This window comes from Ictalurus punctatus, chromosome 11 (genome assembly GCF_001660625.3).
Source record: "Ictalurus punctatus breed USDA103 chromosome 11, Coco_2.0, whole genome shotgun sequence".
Taxonomy (NCBI): Eukaryota; Metazoa; Chordata; class Actinopteri; order Siluriformes; family Ictaluridae; genus Ictalurus; species Ictalurus punctatus.
Genome location: NC_030426.2, coordinates 24,905,468 through 24,915,736, shown reverse-complemented (window position 1 = coordinate 24,915,736; position 10,269 = coordinate 24,905,468). Strand labels below are relative to the sequence as shown.

The 10,269-nt window shown below is 42.8% G+C and overlaps 1 protein-coding gene across 2 annotated transcripts; it reads left to right on the top strand.

Annotated features, from left to right (window-relative positions):
- The first annotated feature begins 431 nt into the window (after positions 1 to 431).
- Positions 432 to 6,454, top strand: si:dkey-197j19.6 (actin nucleation-promoting factor WAS). Of its 2 annotated transcripts, XM_017479916.3 has the most exons (8): positions 432 to 1,061; positions 1,603 to 1,752; positions 3,182 to 3,268; positions 3,690 to 3,777; positions 3,872 to 3,962; positions 4,753 to 4,990; positions 5,095 to 5,149; positions 5,934 to 6,454. In XM_017479916.3, the coding sequence occupies exons 1-8, from the start codon at positions 984 to 986 to the stop codon at positions 5,942 to 5,944; spliced, it is 798 nt and encodes a 265-aa protein (XP_017335405.2). In that variant the 5' UTR covers positions 432 to 983; the 3' UTR covers positions 5,945 to 6,454. The 2 variants fall into 2 exon arrangements, with proteins under 2 accessions (XP_017335405.2, XP_017335406.3); XM_017479917.3 differs by lacking the exon at positions 1,603 to 1,752 and having other exon boundaries at positions 433 to 1,061.
- Positions 6,455 to 10,269: the final 3,815 nt, after the last annotated feature.

The following is a 10,269-nucleotide window of genomic DNA, read 5'->3' as shown; positions in this document are numbered from 1 at the left end:
ACTTCCTGATCCGCGCCCCGACTACTGAACTAGGGGGCCGGTTGAGGCGCACCCCGTGTATGACTAGACTGAAAAAGCTCCACTATACGAAGTAAAATGGAGCACAAAACTAAACTACACATTCCTATTTCACAAACAAACAAACAAACAAACAAAAATACACACCACTGCCACCATTGTAACCGAACATTCTTCATCCTCGCACACCTAAAAGTGACTTTCCCTGTTCCCTTTACTTTCAAGTGCAAAATAAGAGTTCTGTTTGCATTAGGAAGCAGTGAAAAGTGTGTGTGTGTGTGTGTGTGTGTGTGTGTGTGTGTGTGTGTGTGTGTGTGTGTGTGTGTGTGTGTGTGTTGGAAACAACTGCAGATTTTTGCTGAGCCTGATGATTTGCATTAGGAAGCTGAGCACCGTGTGTGTGTGTGTGTGTGTGTGTGTGTGTGTGTCCAGGCCCTTATTTCTGCAAGACAAGGAACCAGCTGGCAAATCTTACAATTCTTGAAACATATGGTCATCGTTTGCCTCGTTTCAACCCGGCTTATGTAAATGAAAGCAACGTAGATGCACTGAAGTATGGACAAGAAGTGATCAGGTGGAGGACAGAGAGAAAGAGCACACACACACACACACACACACACACACACACACACACACACATAGGAAATGCAAAATGCCTTAAATAACAAACATTTGTCACTTCAGAAAGTCCAAGTGCAGGTCAGTCTGCAGGTTTCAGAGTTAGTTGTGGGTGTATGGGGTGGGCCGGGGTGGGCCCGGGTGGGCCTGAATTGTTGATCCAGTCCTAGACTGTGTGTGTGTATCTGTGTTGTGTGCATGGTGCCTTTTTTTGCGTGCATGGTGCCTGATTTGCATTAGGAACAGAGCACTATGTGTTGGTGTGTGTGTGTGTGTGTGTGTGTGTGTGTGTGTGTGTGTTATACACAGAAACAGAGCGCAGTCTGAGAAGGAAGGTCGGTAGAGAGATGTCTCGGGTGTTAAGTTCTCTCCTGTCGATCCGTGAGAACGGCCTCGTCTTTAACCTGCTCGGCTCCGACTGCAGCGTGAGTGTTTCCACTCCTTCTCTCTTTTTATTCACGTGCTTCCTCTCCTGTTCTGTTCTTACTGTAAGTCTTTCTCTCAGAACCAGCGTCTGGCACGTGCTCACCTGCTCTTGTGATTTCACGACGGCATTTGCTTAAAAAGCAGGCTGCTTAAGGTGCTCTTTCTAAGGTTGAGAGTTCGGAAAGGAAGCTAAGAAATCCCGAAGATGTCGGAAAAGCCGAAATTTACGGCTTCAGCTCTGACGGCTGACACCGGAGACTCCTTCGGTAAACAGACTGTAGGAACGCTAGCGCATTAGAAAGAACACACCTGAGATTTGCAGAGCTGCTGTTATAGAAAATTAATCAACGTCTGCCAAACAGAATGGAGAATTAAACGGCGCTGTGCTACAGTATAAAGCTGGATAAAGTGACGGTGTTTGTTTAGAAGCTCATTTGTTTGGGGGTTGTGTTTATTTCCTGTATTACTGATTTTACTGGCAAAAACAACAGGACAGTATTCGTGTGTGTGTGTGTGTGTGTGTGTGTGCGTGTGTTTTAGGCGTCAGCTTGTGCCGTGGTGCAGTTATACCTGGCAACTACGGCTGGTAAAGGAAAAACATCCGAATGGCAGTTTCACAGTTGTGGAGTGGTCTGTCTGGTGCAGGATAAAAAATTACATTCAACATTTATACGGCTCTTTTGTGTGAAGGTTTTTACACACACACACACACATACACACACACACACACACCACACAAGGCTCTGATTTACTAAGGTGTGCGTAATTTGATAGAGATTCAGGTTTTTTCACCCCAGCAAAATAATACAGTTTTGTGTGTTTCTACTTAAAAGTACTAAAAGGGCGGAGTCACTGCAAATATTTCTATTTTCCCCCAATTTCATTTATTTGTGGACACCTGAGAATAAAAGTCTCATTGTTATGATTCAGTTCGTCAGTAAATCTTTAAAAATATGAAGACTTTTGTTTAACTTTGTATAACAGCTGTATAGCGGCTGTGGATCAGGTGGTAGAGCGGGTCGTCCGCTGATCGTAGGGTCGGAGGTGCGATTCCCGGCCCACGTGATTCCACATACCGAAGTGTCCTCGGGTAAGACTCTGAACCCCGAGTTGCTCCCGATGGCAAGTTAGCGCCTTGCACGGTAACTCTGCTACCATTGGTGTGTGAGTGTGAATGGGTGAATGAGACACGGTGTAAAGCGCTTTGGATAAAGGCGCTCTATAAGTGCAGACCATTTAACATAACGTACTCATTTGTTTTGAATAGTTTTATTCCTTCGCGAATCTGCGTATCATCTGGTTTGAAATTTAAAAAGGAAAAAAAGAAAAGGAAAATGACATTTTTTTTATTTTTCCATTCTTAACAGTAAAACAGGAAATACAAAGAAGGGGAAAAAAGCAGCTTTTTAAACTTTCATCACACAAGGGTCGCCAGCAGGGGGCGATATGATATGCGTCGTGTTCATTCGATTTTCGTTTCAAACTGAACGTGGGAAAACAAGGAAACAGCTTTTTATCGGTTTTTGGGTTTGGCACCAAATTTCTTTTCTTTTCTTTCACAAGTCATCTATTCTCCAGACTATGTACCCAGACTAAGATGCGCACTCTGGAGTTCTGTTTTCATAAACGATACGATTAAAAACGCCATCAACATACGCACAAAGATATCTGTGGTGGTGAAAATATTCTGAAATTGCGGCGCCTGGAACATCCGGCTGTCACGTTGTCCTTCTTTCCAGTCGCGGTCATCTTGCGACGCTTAAAGGGTACTTAGTGATCCGCGTTAGCAGCACGTCGGGTAATAACGGCGGTCTTTACGTGATCGAAACGAAAAGGCTGGACAAAACTTTACACTCGGTTTATATTCCTCACATAACTCAAGCACGTTATTTAAACCCTTATTCTCTCTGAAACACCTGCGAGGCGCTCTCTACCTGCACGGACAACATGTCGGAGATCGTTTTTGGGATCTTAGTAAATCAGGACCATGTTCTAGTTTACAGATCTACATTCAGTCACATTCTCAGCCTTAAAGAAATGTTATTTGTATTGTTTTGATATTCGCTCTGTTTAAAGGGAGTGTGGAAAGATCACAATATTTCTGTGTTTCTCTCTGCAGAGGGCCAAGCTGCTCTGGGAACAGGAGCTGTATACATCGTTCACGTATTCCACACCCTGCGCCTTTTTCCACACTTTCCCCGGTGATGTCAGTGACCCGAATCTGAATTTCACCTCCGCTCAGTTGTCTTCCTATATACAGTATCTCCGTTTTTAAAATGGAATATTCAACACTTAAACTGAATCTTTATCCCATTGTGTCGGTACTGCTTGGGGGTGGGGGGGTGGGTGGAAGGGCTTCGGGCGCCGATACTCTTACTGGTATCGAGTACGCTTATATACTCTTACTCGTAATAATACGCCGAGCGCAACGTCTGTGTTACCGCTTTGTGATGTAACTCAGGTGTACGTCATCGTCCAGACGCAATGTCTCCGCTTGTACAGTATAACATCTCAAACATGACGCTCAGCGGGAGTTCACTGTTAAAAGACATACACGCACTTGTACTTGCTCTGAGAAATAAATAAGTAAAAATGGCGTCAGTGCATCCTTATTCGCCCCTGTGTAGGAATGTTGGGCGGGGCTGAACTTTTCCGATGAGGACGAGGCGAGCCGGTTCAACACAGCTGTACAGAACTGCATCAGCGGCACTAAAGGTTTGCACACACACACACACACACACTCTTCAGATGGTTATGGAGCTGTCAGCTTTGCTTCGACTCTGATCAGCACTGTTATTGTGTTGTGCAGCGCGTCCCGTGTTCGTCCGGACTCACAGTCTGGACTCGGCCTCCGGATGGCTGCTGAAGAACAAACTGAGCACCTGTCTGTCTCTCAGCCGGTAAGGAGCTCACCATCATCCATCCATGGGTGGGTGATTCTATTGAGCGAAATACTCGAAACCGTCTAGTAGCTACGATGAAACCTCCGTGACCCTGCGCAGGCAGTTACTAAGGATGAATGAATCAGTGCTGTAAAGGCGTCGTGCAGCGACCGACGCTCATATAAAGGAGTTTGTTTAGGGTTAGGGTTAGGGTTAGGGTTACCCTAACCCTAACCCTTTTCACGTGTGACATTTTTATCACCGGATCGCAGTCCTGACGCACACCTCTAGTTTCAAATAAATGCCCTATGTGGAAAACGTTCTGGAAACCCCCCCCCCCCCCCCCCCCCCCAAAAAAAAAAACCAACAAATCGTGCACTTCCTATTTATCTTCCTATATATCTTCCTGTATATCTGTTTTTCGAATCAGTTTGAAAACACTTTACCTGTTCATCCCAAAATAATAATAATAATAATAATAATAATAATAATAATAATAATATAGTCCTCTCCAAAACTATTGGAACAGCAAGGCCAATTCATTTGTTTGTCGTGAGACATTCGTGTTTGAGAGCGAAAGATGAATACGAGAAGAGAGTTGAGAATTCACTGCACTGTATATGTAGACGTATGAAACGACATAGCACATTATGGATCAGACCACCCGATTTGTAGGCGAGCAAAAATATCGGAACACGGGACTGACAGGTGTTTGTTGTTAGATATCTCTGAACATCTTTAGGGTTTAACCTTGTGTTTCACCTACAAACTGCTCCTTTAATGACGTGACTATGGTACACTTGTTCAGGTCTGCGTCCCCTAAAGCTCCACCGCCTGTAGAGTCAGACGAGACCAGTACTCTTTCTCTGGCACAGAAGAAAGGACCCCTGCCACCCATCCCTTATAACAGCGACGCAGAGACGTCTGTTCCATCTCACCAGGATCATCTTAAACAGAGGCATTCGATTCCACGCCCTCCGTCGTACCCAGCCCCCAACCTGAACATGAATCCAGCAGGAGTGAAGAAAAGTGCCAGCTTTTCACCGGTGAGTAAAAAAACAATAACAACTCTATCAGTATGTTTGTAGCTCTAAATGCTTTAAATGACTCTATGTATCAATATGTGTTTGTCATGTTTAATACATTATAGGGAGGAAATTATGCTTTTACCGTCTCGAAACAGGAAAGAAGCTTGCATTTTACTGGTAAGCACCTTCCACTCTCTCTCGCTCTCACCCTCTCTCTCTCTCTCTCTCTTGCTCTCTCTCTCGCTCTCTCGCTCTCTCTATCTCTCGCTCTCTCTCGCTCTCTCTCTCTCTCGCGCGCTCTCTCGCTCTCTCTCTCTCTATCTCTCGCTCTCTCTCGCTCTCACCCTCTCTATCTCTCCCTCTCTCTCGCGCTCTCGCTCTCTCGCTCTCTCTCTCGCTCTCTCTCTCTCTATCTCTCTCTCTCTCTCGCTCTCTCTCTATCTCTCGCTCTCTCTCGCTCTCACCCTCTCTATCTCTCGCTCTCTCTCGCTCTCTCTCTCTCTCGCACTCTCACCCTCTCTCTCTCTCGCTCTCTCTCTCTCTCTCTCTCTCTCTCTCGCTCTCTCTCTCTCTCTCTCTCTCTCTCTCTCTCTCTCGCTCTTTCTCTCTTGCTCTTCCTTCTCTCCCCTTCTCCTTACTCTCTCTCTCTCTTGCGCTCTCTCTCTCACACTTTCTCTTGCTCTCTCTCTCTTTCTCTCTCACTCTCTCTATCACTCTCTCTCTTTCTCTCGCGCTCTCTCTCTCTCTCTCTCTTCCTTCTCTCCCCTCCTTCTTGCTCTCTCTCACTCTCTCTCTCTCTCTCTCTCGCTCTTCCTTCTCTCCCCCGTCCTGGCTCTCTCTCTCCCTCTCTCTCTCACACTCTCTCTCTCGCTCTCTCTCACTCTCTCTCTCTGTCATACACACACACATTCATCATTTAAAAAAAAAAACACTTACAGTTTTTTCTAAATTATTCTTGTAGATAACATATGAGCAGAAGCTTACGATGAAGTTGATGCACCGAAGATGATTTTCCCTGCTGCTGAAAATTTACAACGAAGCACTTTGTAATAATTGGCCAGATTTCGACCTGCATTTGTTATATATATATATATATATAATATATATATAAAAAAATTCATTTCTTACTCCATTATGTGTTGACATTTTAACTGAATATTCTTTCTTCTGTTGAAAAAATCCAACACATAGTCCAACACATCACACTTCAGTGACATCACCATCCTCTTTTCCTCTGAAAACAGGGTTGAATGTATATTACAGGCCTATTCGTGATGCCGAACCTGAATTACAGTCAGACTGTGTTTTGTTTTGGATGTTCATGGACACATGCAGATGTGCATAATACCTGTTTTTGCTTTCATCTCCTTTTAGTATTACTTTTAAATAAAAAAATTGCTTTGCCTTTCTATTTTATTCTCTCACTTTTTTTTTTTTGAGTGACTTTAATAATCCAAAGTAAATAAAAGTCAAATGTATATAGTTCTCTTATTGAGGTGCGTTTTATTCCTTATATACAGTATATCACACATCCTCAGCTCTGTACTATGTTCTTGGGGTGAAAGGTCATTTATCTAATAGTGATGGCCTCTAAACTGTCCGTTAACGCTCAGCTCTTCACTCAATACCATCATCTTCTCTCTGCCTGTTAGCTGTACCTAAAGCATGCTACGGGATGCTTGTTCTTACACAGAATTTGGAAGTAAAAAAGAATTTAAAAAAAACCCCAAATGTTGATCGCTGAAAAGTACAGATCAAAATCTGAAATCCGCTTTGATAAAGAAATATAATATAACCTGTATAGTTGAATAATATAACTTGATAAAGAAATATTTACCTTTATACCATAGCGCTGTTGAATTCTCGCATCCGATTGGTCAGAAGCTCATTCACAGGGACTTGTACCTCAGACTCTTAACATAATGTAAGCCTAATAGTAAACAAATATGACATTTTTTTGTTAATTAACAAAAACAAACATAACTGTGATATGATGAAGTTTATTTCAACTTTTTCCACATTTATTTAACATTTATGGAAGGAGTCTCCAGCGTCAGCACATCAGAGGTAAAGCTGTAATTTCAACTTTTCTCCCATCTTCATAGTTCAGGTCACATTTAGAGACTAAATTTCTCTGTGAATGATCCCCATCCTTAACAAATTATAAGTTAACGATGTGCTTTTTATCTCGGTGCTCTAATTCTAATAAAACACTATGGAGATACAGCTCAGTAACTCATAAAACTGAACCGTTAAAGTGTTGTTGTTGTTGTTTTTTTTATTTAATAAATTACTACATATTTTAAATAAATAAATAAATAAATAAATAAAGTGAAAAGAAGCATAAACATTTCTCCCAGGGCCGAAGGGGATCGAGTCTGTAGCGATTATTTGTAAGTAAGCGACATTAACTGTGCAGTGCCTGAGCACACTGTAAAGTTCACCCCTGAACGTGACAGGATAGTCCGACTTCTGAACTTCTGAAACTTCTGAAATTCTGAAATCTTCCCATTTAAATCAAAAGCTCAGGGTGGTTTGGAAACCCGGGACAAAAAATAAATAAAAATAAAATAATAATAATAATAATAATAATATTATTATTATTATTATTATTATTATTATTATTATTATTAATAATAATAATAATTTTAACAAAATTCTAATTTCACTTTAAGGAAAGAATCTCACAAATCATTTTCTTTTATTTACCAACAATAATATTTTATTATCATATTAGTTTTGTTATATCTCACATTTATTAGGTAATCTGGGAAAATCCAACATGCAGTATAGCCCAATGCCAAATTCCTAGGAACATCATATACTTACTACTAACATAATGCAGTGTTGAACCTATGTAGATGGATGGATGGGTGGGTGGGTGGATTGGTGGATGGAAGGATGGATGGTTGGATGGGTGGGTGGATGGAAGGATGGATGGTTGGATGGGTGGATGGAATGATGGATGGTTGGGTGGATGGAAGGATGGATGGTTGGATGGATGGGTGGATGGAAGGATGGATGGTTGGATGGGTGGGTGGATGGAAGGATGGATGGTTGGATGGGTGTATGGAAGGATGGATGGTTGGATGTGTGGGTGGAAGGATGGATGGATGGATGGAAGGATGGATGGTTGGATGGGTGGATGGATGGAAGGGTGGATGGATGGAAGGATGGATGGTTGGATGGGTGGATGGATGGGTGGATGGAAGGATGGATGGTTGGATGGGTGTATGGAAGGATGGATGGTTGGATGTGTGGGTGGAAGGATGGAAGGATGGATGGTTGGATGGGTGGATGGATGGAAGGGTGGATGGATGGAAGGATGGATGGTTGGATGGGTGGATGGATGGGTGGATGGAAGGATGGATGGATGGTTGGATGGAAGGATGGAAGGATGGATGGATGGTTGGAAGGATGGATGGTTGGATGTGTGGGTGGAAGGATGGGTGGAAGGATGGGTGGATGGATGGATGGATGGACACTACATGGTCAAAAGAATGTTGACACCTGCCCATCACGCCCATATGTGGCTCTTCCCCAAACTGTTCCCACAAAGATGGAAGCACACAATTGTGTAGAACATCTTTGCATGCTGTAGCATTCTAATTTCACTTCCACTGCAAATAAGAGGCCTAAACCTGTTCCAGCATGACGATGCCCCTGTGCACAAAGCGAGCTCCACGAGGGCACGATGTGATAAGGTTGGACTGGAGTCGTGACCTCAACCCCACTGAGCACCTTTGAAATGAACCGGAATGCCGACTGCACTCCAGACCTCCTCATCATCCATCAGTGCCTGACCTCCCTACCGCTCTTGTGGAATGTGTGAATGAACACAAATCCCCACAGCCATGCTCCAAAATCTAGTGGAAAGCCTTCCCAGTATAGTGGAGCTTATTATAACAGCAAAGGGGGAGTACATCTGTAATGGGTGTGATGATCAAGCGTCCACACACTTTTGGCCATATAGTGCATGTAAAGATATTTTTGAAAAACAAAGTTTTTACCTTGCCATTTCTTCAAAATAACTGTCCACACCAACAGTGTTTCTGAAAGATGTCCTTCCACATGAAACCGCAAAAACAATCTCAAAACACTCCAATGAGCACTCCAGCCCAGTGGTAATATTTCACAAACTGTTCTATCAAACACCCGAAGAATAAAAATAAAAAACTGAAAGGGGTCAGAATGAACTGACTCTGATGTAAGGTCTGATTAATATGCATTTCAGACAGAAATAATACGTTCATGTGGAATATAATTCAGGTTTAAATGGCATGTTCATTTTCACATTTTCTTTGCTTCTTCTTCATTGTTTTTATTTAGTGATGTAAATCCAGTGTTCGGTATATCTGTGGCTGTGTCACTGAGAACACCAGAACTGAAGCTGTACTGTATTTCACATATTTCCGCTCATGCTGTGAGCTCTTGTACTCCGTGTGGATTCACTTTTCTTGCAGGTTCGTGTTATCTCCATGCTAAAACATCTGATTCAATTCAGGAAAGGTTTGATCATTAATCAGGGAGAACAGCAAACATCTGAGAGCGGTGGATTCCCCCATTGTGTCTGATGGATCGTTCAATATGTCCTTATAGCTCCATGCCCAGCTAAGATGTCCATGCGGGCTCCATATGGCTTAGTGATGGGATGAGACTTGGGCCCCCATTAGTCTGCCCACATGGGGCCCATAAAGATTTATCCATGGCCTCTACATGTGTGTCAGCATACCTCATGTGGGCCACTAGTGGGGCCTAGGTGGGCTACAAGTGAGGCCCACCATCCCCTGGCCCCACATTCATAACCCTTGTTATCCCTTATATGGGTAATGATGTGGTCAGTTTCAGCGCCCTTATAGGTAAGATTCACAGTAAAACTGGCCCATGGATATTTTGTGGTGTTTTAATTAATTAATTAATTAATTGATTAATTGATTGGATTTCCCCCCGATTTGTTCACCTGATAAAATCATCTAGCTCTTCCCTATTATATAACGACTACCAACTGGGGACAAGGATGTATCTCAGCAACCCAGAGCCAGCTCCAGATGGGCAGGACTAGCTCCAAATGGGCTACATATGGAATAAATGGGGTAGGGTTAGCTTTAGGGAAGCTAGCCCATAGAATTATACGCTACCGAGACGCCCCACCCATTTGGAGCTATGGATGGCATCACTGGGATTTAAAATTTGTGATATCCTGATGATTTCAAAATGTGCATTATTAATATAATAAACGTGAATAGAAAAAGATTCGAGAGCGTTTATGAATTAAGAGGAAACCAAAAACAATTCTT